Source organism: Diorhabda carinulata, chromosome 6 (genome assembly GCF_026250575.1).
Source record: "Diorhabda carinulata isolate Delta chromosome 6, icDioCari1.1, whole genome shotgun sequence".
Taxonomy (NCBI): Eukaryota; Metazoa; Arthropoda; class Insecta; order Coleoptera; family Chrysomelidae; genus Diorhabda; species Diorhabda carinulata.
The window spans coordinates 28,105,853-28,129,031 of record NC_079465.1 but is presented as its reverse complement, the minus strand read 5'-3'; the positions used below and the strand labels follow the sequence as shown (position 1 = coordinate 28,129,031).

At 33.2% G+C, this 23,179-nt stretch overlaps 1 protein-coding gene across 2 annotated transcripts in view; it reads right to left on the bottom strand.

The window, feature by feature from the left end:
• The window catches only part of LOC130895245 (protein O-mannosyl-transferase TMTC1-like), a 310,078-nt gene that overhangs the window by 209,360 nt on the left and 77,539 nt on the right, over nt 1-23,179 (bottom strand). For both annotated transcript variants that reach the window (XM_057802455.1, XM_057802456.1), the window contains one exon: nt 22,425-22,742. In XM_057802455.1, coding sequence (XP_057658438.1) covers nt 22,425-22,708 — 284 coding nt within the window. In that variant the 5' untranslated portion in view covers nt 22,709-22,742. The remainder of the gene's footprint in view (nt 1-22,424; nt 22,743-23,179) is intronic.

Below are 23,179 nucleotides of genomic sequence, written 5' to 3'. Positions count from 1 at the left end.
AAATATTTCAAGGATAGCAATGCTATCTCAAGCTTCAAATTATACTGACATGGTAACATCGAAACAAACCTTACTTCTGGTTAATGCCTGGATCTTCACTTTTCCAAATAATCTGTAAAGTAACAAGCTGTATTTAATTGCTGGACAAGGAGCTATAACTTTCTTAAACAACTATAAGATTGTGCCATAGTAGCCTAGAAGTTCTTGTGTTTTATTTTTTATACCTTTGTAATCTCGAGTGCGAGACGTGAAAAATAATTGGATTATTCCACTTTTTGAAATTATGCTTAACGATGTTAATGTTGAGAAAAAATATAAGAAAGTATAAAAAATATCCAAGTTTACTTTTTAACGATCCTTACAATAAATTTTTCAGTGAAATTAATAGTGAATGGAGTAGCTTCTTCAAAAATAAATTATGTCAATCTGTATTATTGATTAAAGAAAATGCTATTGTTATCAAAGTGTACTTTTATCAATTTTGAATTAACTCAAAATTCAATCAATAATCAGAGATGCAATAATATCTATTGTAAAATCAAATTGTAATAGAGTAATCATTATTACGAATAAATGGATGCGAAAATTACAGTTCAGGGTGAGGTTCGCCTCTCATTATTTCTAAATATATTTCCACGTCTCGTCAAAGTTAATTACAATAATTAGTGAGTTTCCTTTGATTGTAGACTGTAATAATTATAACTCACTCATTTGTATATCGTGCTACTGTCTTCCAAGTAACGGTTCAGAACTCGGAAAGATTTATTCCAACTGCTAGAAGGGTTGTAGAGGCGAAGGGAAAGTTGAAATGCGAGCTTTGCTTCTTGTTGAATAGTATGCTATTGTATTCTCGTTTTGTTTCAAAAGTTCTTTAATTGTGGTTATCATTTATAACCGAAACAAGCACATTATTACTAGAGTTTCATCTATAGATACGCTAGAATATATTTTGATGCCGTGAAGATATACGGAATACTTTTTAACGAATAAGTGAGTAAGCAATCTCTATTGGATACAAAACTGTATGTCGTTCAACAGATTCAATAATTTTTTTATGAATCGTCTTTAACTAAACGTATAGTTTACTTAATAATTCATATGTTAGCAATTCGGAAATCATTTCTGCCGCTTAAAGTTCAAAATACATTTCAAATTTAATATTTTTTACCTTTAAAAACTCACTCATCTTTTAGGTTTTTCTCTAAAATAGTGCAAATTGCTTGATGATTAGTTGCGATAAACAGTTCTCGAGATATTGAATATTTTTGGTGGGATTTTTGTACTCACAATAAAGTTGTGATTATAAAAAATAGAAAAAATGTTGGGAAGCAAAAGTTGTTCAGTTGTTGTCTGATGATTTCTTAAGTTAATGAAAATTATAAAAGGTTTCCATGTGATGGAACTTTTTGGATTGATTTGTATATTTATAGGTCAGTGAAAATTGCTAAAATGTCATCTTAAGTATATTTTTTTGCAGAATAAGAATAGAAATTTTGAATCTACATGGTGTTTCAAAAAAAGGTGATCACGTCTCTAGGATCGACGGTGAACTGAAAAATATTTGGGGTTTGATCAGTAGAAAACTCCATACGTAAAAATTATACACATTTCTTGCGATTTTGCCGCAACTAGTGGCAACTTTGTATTGAAATTTTAAACGAATATGTTTTGGAAGTTCTTACATCCAACGAATTGATTTTTATGTCTGACTCTCATAGAGGGTTCGTACCAAATATTATTGAACATAACTTTTTCAATATAACGGTACACAGTATTGAGTCTTATCAAGAGTACTTGTTTGGTGTAAAATTGAATGATGTTTAAGTTCACTTAAAATTTTGCTCAATAATTATACCTAGTATTGAAAATGTTATGTTCAATACTTCTTGGTACGAACTGTGTAACTAGCGCTATCTATGAAAGGTCAGATATAAAAACAAATTCATTGGATGTATCAGCTACCACAACAAAATTTTTCTTTAAACAAACCCCAAACATTTTCCAGTTCTCTACCTATCGCAGTGATGGGATGACCTTTTTATTTGAAACATTCTATATTTGAATTAATGAAGCTGGAAAGGAGGGCTTATTAATTATACAGGCAAGAGATCGTTTCAAAAGTCCGTGACTTTATGAAAAAAAAAAACAGGAGTAGGAATAAGTATTCATAATATAACGTGAACTAACAATTCAGTACCTATCTAAATTATCAACTAACCAAATTCAAAATAACAGATTGCAGATAAATTTTATTCTTCAAATTATTGTCTCATTTTAAATGGAATTGATGATACGTACGCTCCTGGCTCAAACAGGGACAACGAAGGAACGGCGCGCATCGTCTGTGCTTGTCGTGGCCCAATTACTTAATAATCGGACTTTCCATTTGAAAATAAAATACCACAGAAGTAGAGTACGTTGGGAACCTTTAGTATCAAATTAAGGTAAAGTGGTATTTAGAGTCCTCTCAGTAACTAGAAGGAATTATTTACGCATAGAAATATATAATTAACTCAAACATTAATTCTTCATAAAATTCTCAACTTAAAAGTTTCAATACGTTTTCTCTCTAAGACAAATATGTTTGTCTCTTTGAAGAGAAATCTTCGAAGAGCCTAAGAAATGAAGTTCAAAGAGGAATATAATTCCTAAACTTTCTATTTATGGAACTTCTAAATATTTAACGGCTGGTAATTTCATATAATGTGATGATACACTGCTTTCGTCTGGGAAGGGAACAGAGCCCCTATTATTCGTCAGTCCAATTCTCTGGAAAATTGAAGGCAGGCTGTTCGGTGTAGTGGAGTTAGTTTGGGACCAGTAGCTGGCCCCAAATTAACGCTTTATCGCTCAAGATTAGCTGTCTTAATTCTTCCGTTGACTGTCCTGCCACTCACAGCCACTGCTCGCGTTTTTCTGAGCTCTTGTTGGACTTACCATCAGTAGGAGCCCGATATCTCAGTATTGAGGTGACAATGAATCGGTAATCTCACAGATGTACACCTTTTTTTCCGGAACCACGTCTTTAATAAAATTTACTAGTTTCTTAGTAACGACGGTAAACTTTGGAAACAGCAGACTGATGTTCATGATTAGCGCACTATCCACTTCTTGCTGACTCTGGCTTAATACGGTGACAGCGACATATAAAGAAAAGTAATTTCTGTCAATCTTATCAATTGTAAACAACGCTGAACATACGCCTTAAAACTAAAAATTTTCATTTCCTCTGGCATTTATCGTAATACAAAATAAATTAGTTTACCGTGCGTTCAAGTTACTTTTTTCAAATAACATTCTATTTTTCTCCATTAATAATATGACTTTAAGGCGTTTTCATGCAAAACAAATTTAATTAGTTGTAACTATAATTGAATGATCATGCATTTGATACTAATATTATCAATTAACCACTCATCTCTGTTAACTAATTATCGCAATATATTAAAAAATACAGGGATAAATGAACGTCTCATCAGCGTAAGTAGGAATATTTCTGCATCTCGAAGCTAGAAGAACGTGACTCTAATTAACGTTAGATTGGGGTTTCCACTTTCTCGTTTATTTTCTCTCCTTCAAGCCATAACAAATCAAATCGTCGCAACATTGATTTTAAGACTTTAACACTGTTTATAAGAATTCCTTTTATTGTGCCACTAAAATGTAGTTCCAAGTACTATCCAACCTGACAAACTCATAGAGTTTTTGTCTTCGAAAGCTTTGAACTTAAAATTTGATCTTGCCTCCACTCATGAGCAGTTCAGGAATTAATGTAAAGTGCAGCCAATAAGCTGAATGTACGGTTATTGGCCAAAACCAAAACATTAATTATGTTGTTGATCTATATTTGAATTCTAAAAAAAAATCTTTACCTTACCAACACCAGTCACAAATATATCTTGGCTGGCCGTATACATAGATATGGAAACATAGTATCATAGAGGGGACAACGGCTACAGTATAATTATATTTTCAAACAAGGCCTCTTGACGATAATAAACCGAGTAGAAAACTCTTGCAAGTAGAATGAAATCTTAATATTTTCACCATTCAAGGAAATTAAAAGCTTTGTTCTGATGATTTTTGAAGAATATGCTAAATTATAAAATGTTTTGACACAATAAAGTTCAATATGTTCCAATTATTGGAAAAAATCGTATTTTTCATAATTGTGCTCAAGGGTTACAATGTAATCGGATTCATAAAAAGGACTTCTGTTTCATTGAATGTTTGTTTAACGACTTCTGAAAAGAGAACAAGTTTTAAGGGTTTTGAAGTTTCCTATGAAGGCTATTTGTGTCTCACGTTTCTCTAGCTCCAAAATACTTATTCAATCCTGGCTCTACATGATTCATTAAAATCTTTGTAGCCAATGTAAGATTGATAATCACTCCCCTACATTCACTACACTCTCAATGATCAACCAACCTACACAGTTCAACAATAACACATCCTTGCTTCTGAACACATATATCTGTCGTATACGATGGACTGAAAATTTTCGGTATTTCCTCATTTCATAAGGTATTCGGTTTCCACGTCGCTGAAAATACATTGGAGGCAGGAATAATCCAAATAACTTCCAATTTACTTAATGATGTTGGTAATGCTGGCTAAGAAATTGTAGAAAATTACATGGTCCACAAAATGGAATATTCTTATTTTGAGAGAATTGGTAATTAGAGGAATATTGATGGAAGTATCAGATAAGTAAGGACATGTTCCATCACAGAATGGATTACATAGACCATTGAAAAAAAGACTATTTAAGGTTTGCAAACAATTTTCATGAAAATAGTACTGAGATCGAATGCCCACGATGTTTTTTTTCAATTTACCAATTCTCGAGTTCTACCATTATGTAGATAATAGATCAGATTACATTATAAAATTTTTAATAAACCTACAACTAGCTAAAATTTTTTCAGAATAGGGTTCTATATATGTAAGATAAGATAAGAACATCACACTCTACCTGAGTGAGGAGAACAAGAATATGTGTTTGTAAGCATCAGTTTGATCAGTTCGTATCCTATTGATTGGAATGATGGTACTATCACAGTGGAATCGGTTGTTATCTTTCAAATGTTATTATAATGAATAATTGTCTACTTCTACTTTAATAACTATTTCTTCATCTTCACTTTTCCTTCTTGTAGAATTTTGGTGAGCTGCTCTAAGAAAAGGAGTGCACCAATTGTTTCTTCGTCATTGATAGCATAAATATTTCTATCTGTTGTATTTGATTCTTCGTAGAAGCAAGTTTGACCCTGACTATCGACGCATACTGGCGAACAAAATAATCCCACTTTTTGTCAGCCACAATTATTACTACGAGTACAACCTACCGTTAAAATATTAACGACTTGTCTAAGAAATTTAATTCGACATTTTTTTTTAAATCACATTTACGAAAGTGTTTCCAGAAGTGTTAATTGTTTCGTTAGCAAGTAATTTGCAAGAGGGTAACTTGTAAAAAAATTGTCTGTTGTTATACCGCGCAAGCTAGAGTGGTATGGTTCAACCAAATCTGATACACTTGAAGATTACTAAGAAACGATGTTTTCACGTCTGCGTTTGACCAAATTTTCATGCCATAACGCCCCGGTTTCGAATTTATAACGTGTTTAGAGGGACATGTACTTCTAAAACAAACTAGCTGCTAATCAATTGTAACGGTTTCGTATGGTTGAAAAGAATTCTTGCGTTTATAAATGAACATATCCCAAATTTCTCTAATTGCCGCTAATTTGTCATTATTCCTTCTCTCTTCTCGCGTAGATTTGTCGTCAAATAGTGAAAATCCGATTAATTCCTCGAATCTATCTCTAGAGAAGACAGCTGAGAAAAACGACCGACGTATGGACTTGTTCGTGGACCACATTACTCAATTTTGATCAGAATGCATATAAAACCGTCTAGTTCGCATTTTTCAACCGATCACCACTGTTTTTGTTTGTTTGGATTTTTCCATTCCAGTTATAGTAATATCCAAGGGCTTTTTCGTTGGTGTGAAGATAAATTAACTCTTTCGTAAAAAACAAATTTAAAAAATCTAAGGGCGTACTCTACGTGTTCGAAAACAATCCATTCCAATCCAAATCCGCAAAAAACATCTGGTATCAGGTTTGGCACCTCTCAGTGCCGGTTTGGGGTCCTAAAGGGACCCCTCTTACTTCTAATTGCGTAATATCACGACACTCTTGTAACGACTGCTCAAAACACACTAACACATGATAAGTTTTGTAATTTTAAGCTCATAACTTGCCAGTTGTACTTTTTTTCAAAAATTATGTTCTGGGAGACACCCCATCGGCACTTAAAAGTTAAGTAATTGTTGGAAGCATGTGCAGTATTAAAAGAATCAATCCTTCCCATTAAAAATCGGTTCTATGATTGATAAGATGTTGAAAATTCTAATTTTTAATTAAAAAAGTTCTTTATACAAACAATTTGTTGTTTTTCAATGTAAGCCAATAAAGCTGAAGCGCATAAACCTTGTTTTTATTTGTCTACCGAAAGACCCTCAAATTTTGGACTGAAGTGCCGTATTTCATGTTTTCTAATTCCGTATAGTGCTATAAATAAAGATATAACTTAATTACTTTGTTTACCATTCCCTCATAGTTCCATTTTGCGTCCGATATTCACCTACATTAAATTATACTCGCTCATTCCAGTGAAAAATTTCATGATATGCATCTGGTGGAGTTGAAATTTAAAACGCAACGAATTTAGTTGACTGAACGAAAAAAAACATGACATTTAGTTTTTTTATATCAAATAATTGTACATTGCTCTGCCATGTAAACAATAGAAAAGTTAATGTGCTAATAAGCTTACAAGAAAATTACTTAAACAACTCATAAAAACTCAAATATGAAGATAAAATCTAAATGCACATATCATAGAAAGTAATTCTACGATCAGTTGATTATGTTTTAAGGACTAATGAATTGAAAACAGTCCTACATCCACAAAAACGAGTTTAAAGTAATTTAACTTGCTAATATTTCTATTTTTGTCAGGTTCACAAAAGAAACTGTTCAATAAAACTTCTCTTAATAATGCAAGCTATCTTCACAAGTCGTTCAGAAGTATATACAGGGTACCGGGACCTCTGAACATTTGGCTTATATAAATAATTACAGGGAATATATTGCTTGTTAATCTCGTTAAGTTTGATGTCAAAATGGTCTCCAATATTCTACTTGAAAGTATCTGATTCTGTTATAAGAAGATGATATAGAATCATGCAATTTCTGACTTTTCATTTGCCGATGTTTCTAAAGATATTCATCTACCTCTGGAAGTTTCATTTGAGTTCTCTAGAATATCAATACTAAAGTGTGATGATATATGATATTGTGTAAACAAAATGCCATCTCCTGCCTATCTCATCGCAGAAACTCAATTCTTAACAAATCTAAATCTCTGGTTCATTCGAATTGCCTCCCCCAAAAGCAGTGGCGACGTTTACACTTACGCAAATACCAACTTTTAAAAGTTTGTCATCTCACTGTTCTATACAAACAAATGAAAACAGGCAGAAGGGGATCGATTAATGGGATTTGTATTCAAAATGAGGGTTCTTTGTTATATAATGTCCTAAACCAATTACAAAATTGCAAAACATAATTGCAAAATATTGGGTGAGTCTGAAAAATGAGCTTGTAAAGCGGCACTTGAATTAGTGCACGCCTCTTTCGGAGCGAGGTCAGGATGAAAAAAATGATCGAGCAGTGGTACGCGATAAAGTTTTGCGTGAGACTCAAGTGGTGGTGCTTACGCAATTGTTTCTCGGAATCTTAATCATACAGGTGGCATAAAATGTTCCGGATTGAACAAAAGAAGGTCCAACCAACCAGAAAAAAAACATTGATGCAAAATTTTTGTAAGCTCCATGTTGACAATGCATCTGCCTTAACCACGACCGAATACCTGACATAAACGAGATCATCATCATATTTCAGCTGCCCTACAAACCGTACCTCAGTTCTTCAGTCTTCTGTTTATTCCCTTCGCTTAAGAGATCACTGAAAGGACAACATTTGGAGGCACTGGACAACATAAGACTCTTTAACACAAGGTATCTGAAGAACATTTCTATTGATGCCTTTCAAGAAGCCTATTCCGCATAAAAATCTCGATGGCAAAACTGTATTGATGTAATAAGTTCGTATTTCGAGGAATATTGACAAATTTCACCATTCCGATGAATAAATTTTCAAATCCAAGCCTTGATGCATTACTTTAGGGGCATAACTGTATGAAATGGATGTAGATCAGTCACTCAGGTGGCTCCAAACGGTCTTTTCTTCTGGAAATTATGCTAAAAAATTACTCTGGAGATCCTTAGTGTTTCGAGAGAATTATCTGCTAGGTCTAGCGTCTTCAGGTGTTTTTTGAGGCGACAGTGCCCCGATAAAACTCCTGTTAGTATTCGTACATTGTTCTTACTTAGGTTGATACATTTAGCAGATCTACTCTGGCTATAGTTTTCCAGAAGAGTCTTTACCTGTCTCACTCCTGTAGTGCTTTTTCCATTGGTCTGTAGCTGATAACAGAAGGGTTCGCTTCGCTCCGGTGTGTTCCGAAATCCATTATAGGGTAATTTTATTTTTGTTGCCTAGCTCGTTCAATTTTTTTAGGCAATCCCAACGCCTTTGGATCTTATGATATTGGAGCTTAGAGATCTAATGGCTGCTTGACTATCGGAGAAGATGACGTAGGATTAAGCGAAAATGTATGATTCATCTCACCAATCAAAAGAGAGACTACATGGGAACATTCTACACTCTTTATCAAGAACTAATGCGGGATGGTAGTAAGTTTTCCAACTTCTTCAGAATGTCTATGGAATCTTTTGACGAACTCTATGAGAAGTTGAAGCCTGCGCCACCAAAACTAGTTTATTTCACCGCGCAGTCGACTGGAATGCTCGGTCAAAAACAGGTAAAGTGTGTATTTAGTCACGTCGCTCCTACTGTCCGATAGTATAGTGGCATTGGACGGCTGCTCACCGGTATTTTACCGGCACCGATAAGCGTTCGGCGTGTGTGCAAAATCACATTATAAGATTTTGGAAGACTGGTATGAAATCCGCCGTTCAAAATAGATTTTTCAACTATTGAATTGATTCCAAAAAACGGACTTTCTCTTTGTAATCAATAAGCATAGCAAACATCTCATTAAAATATTTGATAGGTTACCGCAAATATGCTTTTTTAAATGAATATTTATGTCATGTAAAATTCATGTTAATTTCGTTGTATTATTTATGTGGAAAATAAATAAATTTGTATTCCGTGTATTGTTTTTGTATCAGCTGACGTAGACAGTCTAAACTATAGTAGAATTGATTTCAATCAATTTATATCACACGAATATAATTAATCTTTTTAAGCTGATTCATATACATAATAGCATGTCGGAAGCCAATTAGGTGATTTCGAAACGTGTTTATCTCAAACAGGCATTATTATATAATTATCTTTTCCATTCATTAGGTGAACAATATGAATTTTCATGAAGTTTCGAGGTGAAATTTTTCCTCAATGCCAACAATATTTTATAACAATACTTCAATAATCTTTGCCGTTACTATATTATTGGACACAATATATTTATCCCGTTGAATAAACAGTGTGTTGCAGCACATTTTCTAGTGATAGAATGAAGTCCAATTTCAAACACTCAGCCAGAAGCTCCCGAACTTTTTTTCTTGTATACTTCCAAAATTCAGCTAGATTTTGCAGTTATAATATTGCCATATTTTTATAACAAAAAAAGAACTAAGGAGATTTGCGTTGTGGCTGAGTTTCAACCACGATTTAGCAGTTAAAAAAAAAGCGAGAATTAATAATTAATTGATTAATTGTGCTGTGAGTGGATGTCAAATATGCAAAGCAATGAAAAAAATTACTCCAACTAACTTAACTTTTGTAAAAACTACATTGACTCAGAGCAAAAAAACTAATCAATTCCCACAAATTTTATTTAGGAAAACTGGTCAAATATATAAATTAAACTAATAATAATAACTTCTACACAAAATAATCATAGTTTCAATGAAAAGGATGTACTTGATGGATTGACAGCAATATATTGTTAAGGATAACTGCAAATCTGCTCGTTCTGATATTCAATATGCTTCTTTTTCTTCAATAAGTTTGTGACGACACTGAAACTTTTTTCGATAAAATATGGCGAAGGAAACGCTACTAGAAACTTTTACACAATTCCCCACAATCCAGGATCTTTTTCGGGTATTTCGAAATGTCACGCTCCTCTTGCAATATCACATTCTCCACGTTAGTTACTGAAAGAAATTATGATTCTGATTATGTCAAATGAAGACTAGCTTTTAAAACCTCTCCAACAGCAGGTGAAATCATTTGTTCTATAATGGTGTGAAGCTTTCAAAAATTTGCTAAAAGTAATGAAATATTGTAAGATGCCATCGATTTTAGACGTTGAAGCAAACATACTAGGCACAGTGGGTTTCTCTTTTTATTTCCCCTTCAATGGAAATATATCGAATCCCCACACATCTCATCAGGATGACGCTTTCTCAGATGATCTTGTAACTTCGATGGTTTCATAGTCATAACTTAAGACTTTGTTACATAATAGGCGCATGGGCAGTAGCTTGTCTGCCTTTGATGGAAAAAAACGAAATTTCGACACTTCCCATGCAAGTAACTGTCGCTGAGCTTCTTAAAATATCATCTCCCCATAATGATAGGAGAAGCCAAATCAACATCCTTGTTCTTCACTATGAAAACCAAATACATTTTCATAAACCTACACGAACGAATTTTTTTATCACACAAATGTAGATCCCGTGGAATCCTGGAAGTTCACCTGGACCACTTTGGGAAACACTGCATTAAACAATAATAACAAAACATAGGAAAGTTGTGAAATTATCGTATACAATGATTAATAGAATATCAATTGCAAAAAATACCCAAAAAAAGTATAGGATAATCAGACATTTTTACTGAACCCAGGGAAGTAGGAAGACCTAATCAGATGAGATAGTAGTAAGCTGTTTTCAGAATGACACGTTTAAGTAAAACTTACGTTCAAGTATCTTCCAACTGGTTTTCTGCCTGGTAAAACAGACACGGAACATTACTCATACCACCTAAAAAACTTCCTCTATCACTAGGCACCGGTTCTCCCATGGGACTGCCGTTAGGCATTTCTTCGCGGGATAAGAATCTGAATATACAACTTTTATGTCAACGCTTTTCTTTTTAGAGCAAATTTTCTTCAACATCTCATTTATTCAAGCCGTCTATGTCAAGAGCATATCCTCCTGGTATTCCTCCTCCTTCAAGTGTTGGTTTATCTACATTTTGAGCACTCTAGACTCATGTAACAACTTATGAAGACCTCAGTTTCCAGAAGTCTTCTGGGTTAGGTACTCATTTACCCCTTCGTGGGGATGACTATCTTGCGGAAAATTAGTGAGGGGCTACTCATCTCATAAAATTTGTCAATGACATATGCTGTTTTTCAGTTCATACCTCTTCTTTGTGCTGTCGATCTTTTCTGATGCTGAAGTTATCTTTTCTCTCCTCCCCAATAGGTATCATTTCCACGATTACTCATGCCGCATCCTCGAACACCGTAGAGTATGCGATGGCAAGTCTCAGGGAATTTTATCCCTTTAGTGCATCGGACCTGACGAAAATTCCATATGCGATTAAAGATATGAGCATCGACGACAACAGAGCTCGGATTTTCTGATTTGAACGTCCAATGTTCCGCATAAGTTAAAATAAAATGTTTATAGTTCACGCTTTTTGTTTTTGGATTTCTATCTGCCAATGATCATCATTCCCAAGTAGCTTTTTCTCTGATGGTTCCAGACCGACTGAGTCTATCCACAGACAGATCTTTTCAAAGACCGTATTTAAAGAAGAGTTCATCTCCCCTTGTCGCTTTGCTACATGATGTTATACGAGGCGAGGGCCTACAATTGAGCCTTGTAGCTCTCCAGCCACTTTGCACTTCTTAGGACCGTTATGTGCTGCGTTGTGTGTGTGTGTGTGTGTGTGTGTGTGTGTGTGTGTGTGTGAGTGTGTGTGTGAATAAACAGATAAGATATGCGGACTAGAGCTGATTTCAACAAATTTCAGTAAAATATATAACAAGAAGATTTAAACCTTGTTATATAACGTAATAAAAATGAAAAATACCTTTCTTTATGCTAGCATATTATTACAAGCACGTAGTAGCGAGGGTAGATGTAAGCATCCGTCAGGAAAATATCCTAAAGTTATAATACAGCTTTCACATGAAAAAACTCATAATTAGAAACAGAAATCGAATTGCTTTGGTATTTATTCTGATATATAGTAAATTTTTGAATGGGAAAAATATATTTTTCGTAGAGTTTGTTGAAATTGTACGAACAAAATATAAATTGATGTATTTATTCGGTAGTGGTAGCTAGTGGTACAAAAAATGTTATTAACCAAGACAATTTCGAAATTAGGGACAATCCAGGACTTTCAGCTTTTCGATTGTATATATCATTTCATTGATCATAACATAATTAAGTGATTTTCATTGTTTAATGAGAATTCTAGCCTTTGTTTGGATTTTTTAGAAGTCTACGAACTAGAGAGATAATCTCTAGTTGCTGTAATTTTGCACAGTTCTAAGTCGCTCAATATTCGACATAGTGAGCAGTCCAATTTCTGGGTCGCTGTCTCACTGCATAATGAAGAAACACACCTATTTGTCTCGCAGTTCTGAGTTTATCTTTCTGACAACAGTTTTATTGCTCGTTCCAATGGAAGAACTACAGCAGTAGATAACTGGTTAGAAATGTGAGCGATTATCAATTTTCGTATAAAAATTGGTTGATTACCTAATGATAGTTATAAGTAATTATGAAGTAATAACTAATGCTGGTATGAAGTAATGATAAATGGATTGATTAAACAAGATGAAAATTAACAAAAAAGCTAATAACATAAAATAGAATTCAATTAGAGTAGGTGTTTAAAATGCCCTCCGTTTTTCCGAATACACAAGACTATCCTTTGTTCTAAAGAATCCATTAATCTTCTAAACGGTTGAGAGTCAGTTATGAGGTCATTAATGTGACGTTGAATTATGTTTTTCAATTCTTGAGGTGAATTCGTCTCTGTAGCATAAACTTTTTTTTTAAATACGACCAAATTGTGTAAACCAAGAGATTAAAATTGCATGACCAGGAAAGCCAATGAGCTTCTACACATCTATCAATCCATCGATTCGAAATATGGTTACAGAACCCATTACGATACTTTCTATCAATGTGCAGTGGAGCTCCATCGAGCATAAAAAGAGAACGTTTGACGTTGAATCTTCTGATATCTCGAATAAGTGATTATTTGAAAAATCCAGGTTCATATCACCATTCAAGTTTCCAGGTAGAATGTGATAACCTATTAATTTGTTACCTAAACTTGCTGCCCAACTTTAAACGAGTGTTCGTAATGTGATACCCTTTTGATATGTGGATGCACATATGTAAATATGTATTGAGGGCTATCATTTTTTTTATTGTTTGACAAAAATCCACTCTAACCGATAGATCGTCTGGAAAGAGCTCTTAGACTTGTTTTTAATGATAAGGATTTAGCTGTTGCCCTCTAAGTATTCTCAAAGTACTTGGAAAAGACATTTGTTTGTCTTTTCACGCGTAACATAGTTTTCGGAGTAGAGTTTTCTAAACACTCGTTTAAGGTTAATAACATGTCAGTGTATTCAAAATATGAGTACATTTTAATTAACTATTTCTAATTTAACAAATAAGAAGGTTCCAGAAATGTAATTATTATTGACTCAATGTCATAACTATCAATGAATGACAGTTTTCCTTGGTAAAATCAGAGAAAATGTTATTACCGTGTAAAATGGAAAGTTGAATAATTATGGTCCTCAGCTATTGGAGGCCTAAGTAAGGCCTTAACTTTGAAAAACTAGATCCTATACTGATTAGACTGGATTTTTGTGAAATGTTACAGGAAGCGAAAGCCCTCAGTCTCAATGTTTTTAAATGTATCCGTTTTATTGATGGGATGTCATTTACGCGGCAAAAAATTTTCAATTTTTATAATGCTTACTAATTAATAATAATAATCAATCTTTACCAATACTTCATACCAGCATTGGTTATTACTATAATTTTCAAATCAAAATATGCAATGCTAGTGAACCGAGAAAGCCAAATTATGTATATTACGTGAGGGAGGAGGGTAGAAAAGCTTAAGTTCAGATTGTCGACCAAAATAAGCTTGTGGGTTTTCCGCAATCTTGAAAAAAGGGTTAAATTCAGTTTTTTTCATCATAACTCGGTTCCCCGTTGAGATACGAAAATTTGTTTGCAATACTTTTTTGTTGCTCTTTGTACGATCTATAATTAAGGTCCATTACATTATTCACGTACCGATCATCGTTATCGAAATATCGATAAAAAGACCATGAATTCGGGGAGAAAAAATAGTTTTGTAGATCATAGTAATTGGACTTATTTTCATATTCTACATAAACTTTCAATTGGAAGTTATATTTGGATGACTTTAAAAAGTGAATCGTTGTAGCTCGTTCCGTTAACAACATGTATTTGGTAATTGGAAAAAACCAATCGATGTTGATTGGGAAGCATCCTGAACTTCCACAGCCTTGAAATATTCAGGTTCAAGACCATAATTCCATCGATTTATGTTCAGTAATATCTACGAGTCCAATTTATTATAATAATACAAAATCATTAATTCTTTCAATTATTTAAACAAGAACAGATTAAATATTTTTGATACGAAAATCGGTTAAATATGTTGAGAAACTGCCTAAAGCAATAGCAATAGTACTCGATCTGGGTAAACATTCCCACTCAGGTGCTGAACAAATGTCACTTTACACGCTCGTTATATAATACACCTAATATATTTCCTATCGTAATAAACAATCAACTTTCTCGTATGTACCCGTGTTAATGTTTATTGATTCTTCTCGGTATTGCTTTTGTATTGTATTGTATTTTGTATTGCTTTTTTTATGGTGTTACGAGGGTATCATAGATCTGTTTCAGTGAAATTAATACAGTGGAAACTGAGTATTTCTGCAGTTTTTTTAGTCAGTTTATGAGTAAGCTTTCGAGCAATTCACAAACTTTAGAATACTTAGGTTTCATTCTAAATGAATTTCCACTGTTGCGTTTATGAAACATGAGTTCTTTCAAAGTTGCAGAGTGATAAGCCAGTGGCAGCGGTAAGGTACAACGAAAAATTTGAGGCTTCATGTGAAGTAAATCACTTTCCATTAGATGAGAAGTCATTTTCCACCAGTTTCCAATATACTTGAGTTTTAGACTATATTTACCGCTTACCTACACTGAGTACCATACTGAAACTGAAAATATTGATATTGAAATACAATCCAAGAAATATGCAAAACTCTGGTGGTCATCGGCTGATTTTGACGATTCGTTAGATTGCATGATTGCTATGTAATTAAAATAAAAATCAAAACCTAAATTATATGATTTCTTGTATTGTTTGATGTTTCAATTAACTGAAAATAAATGGCATTGATCATCATTTTTACTCTGAGATGATAGTTTTTTGGGGTATGTACATGGCTCTGGAAATGTATCAAACTTTATCCAATTAAGATAAAAATAATTATGGAAGAACATCAGCTGAGATATGCAGATATATTTGTGTAGCAGATTGAATATTGTTTGGTTTCTCATTTACAAGTTAATTCAACATATTTTAATTTACTTATGATTACTTAGAATCTATTCCATTTCCACTGTTACCTAACAATGTAGTTTTGAACTGAATTATTCATGCTATTTTTCGTTACTATTGATTAAATTATAGCTTGTGAACGTTGATTCTTTCCAAATAAAATTTTGAAACCAGGGCTAGCTCCAGACTATTGAGCACAGGTAAACATAATTGTTTACATTCAAAAGCATTCCACCATTAAAATCAAAAAAAACAGCGGTGGCCAAATGGAAGAATTGCACTACATATACATTGATTAAACTATCGAATTTTTATGAAAAATTCTGATTAAAAATTATCGTTGAATTTAAAAACCAACTAACTACGATAAAATCGCTGGATATTTTTGAGATCAGAGTATTGCAATTGTCTATGGATTTTCTGGTATTCACGTGATTTTGGATACTTTTCATCAACTAACAGAGCTGCATTCTTAATAAAACTCAAATATAAATTGACGGTGCAAGTTTTGCACTAATTCGGTTATATTCAATCTGTATCACAAGGATAAATTAATTTGATACGATTCACATACGTGAAAAGATTATGGTTTTATGTGAATATTATGAAAAATGAATATCGATTGTTAACCAATCGAAGTCGAATTTACATAGTACTCAACCCAGTTCCTCTACTTATCACTCATTCTACATTCACTTTACTCTTCTTACTAATGATGTGTCCTCCACCACGTTAGCTTGCCTTGGATTCATCCATGTAGTAGATGTCATTATAGTAAGCCAAGCTGATATCATTTTGGTTCCACTCCTCCCCGTTGGAGAGCTTGAACTTAAATTTTCTTCCAAATAATTAACTCCTTTGAATACTGTCAGGAGGCAAGCGTTTGTGGATGCAATATGGATAGTTTTATTGCATGTTTGCCTTTCAGAAGGTAGTGCGCCTTGATAGCCTGCAAACTGAAACACAAGTATCAGACTAATGAGGGTCCCTAAGGTAGTCGTCAGCTTTCACATTGCCCTTCCTAGGGACCAGTTTTTTTAGTGCTTCTAGACCAAAGAAGCGTACGTTAATCTGGACTCGAAAATAATTCCAATCATCTAGAGTAGAAGGAATTATCACTTTTCAATGTAATGCCGCATTATTCCGAGTTAGATTGCAAGTTTGTAACATCTTAGGAAGACTATAACCTTAGACTTCTTAGGATTGACTTATGAATATTTGCATAAGGTCTCCACTACTTTCTGAGCTCCCTGAGTGATTAGTAGTCGAAAAAAAGGTTCACTAGTGATAATTAAAATTTTATATGAGTAGCCTACTATATTGCAACCCTATTTTTCCATTTTATCTAGTACTCCTACTACCAGATTCCATAGTAACGCAGATAAAGTAGCGTTCTTTAGGTTACTCGACGTCACTTTCCTATCAATGGTGATTTCATTCTCGGCCTAAACTTAGTAATCTGTATAGTATCTATCCATTTCTTTGTCGAGAAATGTATTCCACTCAAATAAAATATTGGTGGCTCTCAAGGTATTTTTGAAAACTTTTGGTATATGATCAAAAAACTACTGAAAAACTCTCAGCCTCCATCTTCGGAGTCGCTGATATTAAGTATAAAAATTCTATGCTTGCGTAAAAATAAACGAATGCAGAATGCACCTTTTAAAAGTGATATCTAAGGACATTTTGTTACAGGAAAGATCTATCCTTATATCAAACTAGCAATAAGTTTCTGAATTTTGTGTAATGAATTTAGAAACACCCTGTATATACATAGATATTTCACGTAGCAGAATATACAAACATAATGCTTGGAAGTCATGAAGATTATTATGTATTAATCCAAAAGGAAAAAACAAGTGAGAAAATAAGTTTTGTCTTTAGAACACTTAAATTTGTATTACCGGTTCAAAATGTCTTTATTCACTTGAAAGTGATTCACCTAGCTCTCTACTTTCATCAAGAAGAACATATTGAACTTCTTAAAGCTAATTTTGTATCAACAAAGCTATGTAAGGCAGTTGTGAAATGTTTCAGGTTTTATCACAAAATCCAAAAATATTTACGGGAATAGAATGAAAAAAAAAATAACTGAGATATGTGAAATGAGACTTTGAAGTTTGGGACTTTGTGAATATTTAATTCTTGTTTACGAGTAGCTTTCGGCCAATTCCACTGCAACCTTTTCTCGCGTGGTCTTCTAAATAAAGCCTCGAGATTGAATATTTAATGGTGTTTCTTGCCAATGAATTTTTTAAGCTTCTAGTATTGAGAACCGCATATTTGTTAAGTCGTGGCAGAGACATTATATATATATAAGAGCTCCTTTGTCAACTCCATTGATTTCAGATGTCTCTTAAGCTCCGTTTATAGACCCAAACAATTTTGGCAGCATTTCTGTCTTTACTATTCAGGTCTGTTGGTTGTTTGAACTACCTTTTTGCTACTCTTATGATCGTCATGCCTTTCTATCCAGGTCATCCTGACTAAAAGGACACACTGTTGTATATTGTTGATTCTTGCATAATTGAGTGATTTTTTATATCCTTTAGTTCTTTGTGTTATTTTCCATTTTTTGAAATTAGATCAAGTATTTTCCTCCGGCTAAAGATTTTCACAATTTCGGTGGATATCTTTTCACTTTTAATTCATTGGTAACTTTGGTTTACTTATTTGTAGTCAAACGTTACACTGACACTTCTAATAATTTATTGTTCGTTGCTATGGTAACGCAATATTTTGTTTATGCATGGAACTGGTCTAGGCTAACTAGATATCAATACATCCTCGTATATACCGATTGGACCAACAGAAATAGAAATTAATCGAAAGAGTATTTTACATCATGAGATCAAGAAATTATGCATATACACAAAGAATGATTTTTTTTAATCAATATTTTTTGTTTTGGTAATTTTTTGAAAATTTGGAAATGTCCTTGTCATTTTCGTATCCATATTTTGGAAAATAAATACGTTTTGCTAATTAGAAATTCGAATTCATCAAAATACTTCTTAACATTGCTCATTATTCCACGAAATTATTTATACCTTGGAAGACCTTTATGGTTCAGTGAACCCGTACAATTTCATTCTCATTGGACTGAACACAAAGAGTTTCGTGCTTTTCTGATGTTATCTCCTTTACTGCCTGGTCAGGAATATTATACCAAATACTGGTGTCATAGCTTTGAACTCTTTTCCTAGTGATGAAGATCATGGTAAAACACATGAGATTCTTTCTGATACAGAGAATTTGGAGAAAGACTACGTTTGCGAAGGGATATTCACTCACGATGTAAATACATTGAGAATCTTAGCGTATTTCGATTTCTTAAAAATGTTTTTATCTGAAAGAACATATTAAAATACAATCAGCCGACTCATATCCTAGGAGGTCTATAAATAATGTAAATCTACTAATATTTATCAAAGTTATCCACTATTCTGATATTTCGGAATTGCATAGTCTCTCAATTGCTGCTATGATGCATTTGGGGACTGAGAATATGTTTCGAAATTGGTTCATAAATATGAAGAAAAACTTCAGTTTTGATAAAGACACTAGGAATCAAAGATGAATTGACTTTTCTGATACACTACATACCAACTGACCGAGGTTTGACATTAAATTAAGAATATGGGCATAAGCACAGACAACCAAGTGAAGCTGAAACGGAATATACTGAAGTAAGTTTTCAAATCAAATTTTCCACTCCGAGAAAGAAAAAAATAATAAAATGGCATATTTCGTACTTTGCCCTCAAACGTAATTGTTTCAGAAATTGAGTGCTCTATTAGAATTTAAGCTCGTGATAAGTTGAATGGCTCCATGAACTAAGACGTTATTATTTGTATTATTGTATCATATTTTTATGAATAAATCTTTAGTTTCAACATTTTTAATGTATTCATACGTTGGTGATTTAATTCATAAAACGACCAACAAGAATTTTATTGAGAACAACCACAGAATAAGTATTTCATTATGTGCAGAGATGTCTTTATGATCCGCAACCGTAAGATAGAAAATTATATTTTCTTTGCGCCGTTGGGGGTACAATAGATTGTGTTTTGGAATATTTATGAATGCCCTATCTAACTTTGTCAATTGTTGGATGTGCTCACCAAACCAAAACAGAATAATTCACTGGAATTTTGAATTGGGAATTCAGTTAAGTTCATTATAATTTATTGCATCGTTCTATTCTAATTTCACACTACTGTAATGGATTTTAGTTAATTGGAAATTCAACTTTTATATTCTATGAGATATTTCCCAATACCATATATCTCTTTATATATTTGTCATCATATTTCTATGCCAGTGAATCCAATATATTATCTTCACACCAAAAGTGTATGTCAATATTATTAGTTGTCTTTTTCAAGGAACTGTTCTTTCTGTGACACATGTAATCTTTTTTTATGATAGGAAATGGATTAGATTTTTATTACTTGTTCATATTTCATAGAAAAGAAAACAACACGTGGACTTGGAGAAAAAAAAATTGATGATTATATAAGATTTCTTCTGATGTTTTAACGCTTCTCCAATTTCCAACATTGATGTATCTGTTTCATTTATCATGTCACTCTATTTTTAGATGTAGCCTGGTATGGTTTTCTAGAAAATTCATTGTCTTTCTCAAGGACAATAATAAAGGACTCATAATCTCCATAACATCAGAAATATTTCAATTTAAATTATATTCACCTATTGGATCTGAAAATGGATATTGATGTTATCGATTGAGAAAAAACGGACTTCTTGAAAGCTAATTATAAACGATATTAGAGGGACGCATTTAAGGAAGGGATCCCTGCTGAACTACTCATTTCTCCATATTATGCTCATCCTACCCTTTGGAATACCAATGGCCTGGATAGAAATGGAAAATCATTATAATCATTGCCACAATTGCAAATATAAGCTGCCGAAATGCAATATAACAAATAAAATATGCGGAAAATATGGAATATACTTACAAAAAAATATAAAATACCAACAATTATATGTGAAAAGAGCTAATAGTGATAAATTACTTATTTAATAATTTTTATCCAAGAAAATGTAGCTTCTCCGCTGTTTTCCAACTTGTGTGAAAAATTCCAGTTTTTCTGATTACCGGTCCTGGTAAGAATACGAGGGTTACTACTTAAGTTTTAAGATATGGCAACACTGACGTGAAAATGTCAAATCTAGATCACCATCTTAAAGTTTAACATTTTTAATAGTGTACCTATTATCATAAGAGTACTATTGAGTTGTTTACAGATACATGGAACACTGATCTTGGTCAATGAATGAAACTAAACCGCGAATATTTTCTTGACATTCGACGTGGATTAAAAGAACAGCGAGTGCCGATGAACTTCCTTCGACTTCGAGTGATAAAGCACCATCTTGAACAATCATGGTTGCCCAAAATCGGTATTGTGCCAAAAAACATGTGCCAAAAAACATCGATGCTGTGCGCAAGATCGTCAATTGACGTACCGTCAGATTGTGACATACTTGGCATTAGTTTTACTCGTATTCAATGAGCTGTCAAAAAGATTTGTTTGCTGAAAAAATAAAATAGTTGCGATGCTTCAAAAAGCGTCAATAAGATCGTGACTGGAGACAAATCCTGGATCTCTGCACACGAACCCGATACTTAACAACAATAGACTGTATGGGTTTTGACGAGTCTAAGACGAGCCAAATCCAACAAAAATTGTTCGCACGAAGCACGAAGCAAATAGTCGCCTGTTCCTTCGAACATGTTGCCACAGTTCCATTAGAACAACGTAGAATAGTCAATTCTTAATAGTAATTCAGCGTTTGTTTGCTAAGAGTGGTTTTGGTTTTGAACGGTCAACTTCCTCCGTACAGTCTTTGTTTGGCACCCAATGATTTGATCTATTTTCCACAGATCATAAATAAATTGCGAAGTCAACGTTTTTCTACACCTGAAGAAGCGGTTGATGTGTTCAAATCAAATGCTTTGGAGATACCTCAATCGAAAAGGAAAAAAATGCTTCGACAATTGGTTCACACGCATGCAATAGTGTTTATATCGCAAGGGAAAATATTTTGAAAAATAATAAATTATAAATATTTATTTTTATTTGTCTATCTCAAAACTTAAGGAGTAAACCTCGTGGGTATACATAAATATCGGTGGGATGGGAATGGCGATAAGAAAGTAACATTAACTCTGTATCAAATATACCACCAAATTGAAAAATTGTCATAATTTATCATGAGAATCTTATCTGAAACATAATCAGTTTTAAAATATTGTCACGAGCAAAAGGAAGATACATAACATTTTGAAACGTAAAAATAGGAATTTAACGGAACGTCTTCATCTCTTTTGAAAATGTAACGTTATTTTCACTTCAAACTGGTATCTTTTAGGATTTATAGATCTTCTTAAGTGCTATTGTGACATTTTATAGTAAGTTAAAATGTGTCAAATCTATAGTATATGGTACCTTTTTATAGCGCTCAACATCAATGTTGAGATTCAGCTATTGCTGAGTACAAACCTAGAATTTTTTTATTTCGAAACTCAAAATATAAAAAGTCGGAGAAACTTGTCAACATTGCAAATACTTAGCAATTTTTATCATTTTTTTTTAATCATTTGTTGGAAATGAATAGATCACTTACCTGAAAGTTAAAACGGTGAATGGTCTATAAGATTTGTGGCTGGATATTTCTGCCATGGGCGTTCCCCAGAAATCGTTCTTGAAAATGTGTCCGAGCGGATTATTAGCCAGAACGTCTTTATTGCGTGTAATAGCAGGAATGTCATCGTGCACAAAATCGCCATTCAGCCCGTTCAAATAACATAACGCGGCGACAGTGCTAACTAAGCTATAAAGAGGCCAGCTGCCGAGGTCCTTTTGCTTTTTCTCCGATTCTTGATGATTATGTGAGATTTTTCTCTTCATTTCTTATCTCGACTATTCGATGTCTTGCGGTTAACTACAAATAGAAAGTTTTTTGTAAATAGGGGCAAAAACGACATTATCGATAAGATGGAAATAAATGTGAAACATTCTGGAATAAGAACTATACAGTAATAATATTATTTTGTTTATTTAGTGAGTATTTGGTATAATCTATTCGATATCAATGGAAGTATTTCTAATTTTCTATCAATTCCAGAATTATGCAATAATTGATATAAAAAGTGAATTTAGCATTTGTATGGAAACTGTAATTTCTAATATAATTTGCTGTATTCAATTAGTATCTCTGAGAGAGCTCATAGCTCATCGAGAGTCACCGGAAAGAGATTGTGAGGCAGTTGAAATATGGATCTACATTTTTTTGTTATTCGTTTTCTTTCTTGGCTTTGACAGATGAGGTACCTACTATAAAAACCTAAAAAATATGAAAGGCATTCTTGAAAATTCTAG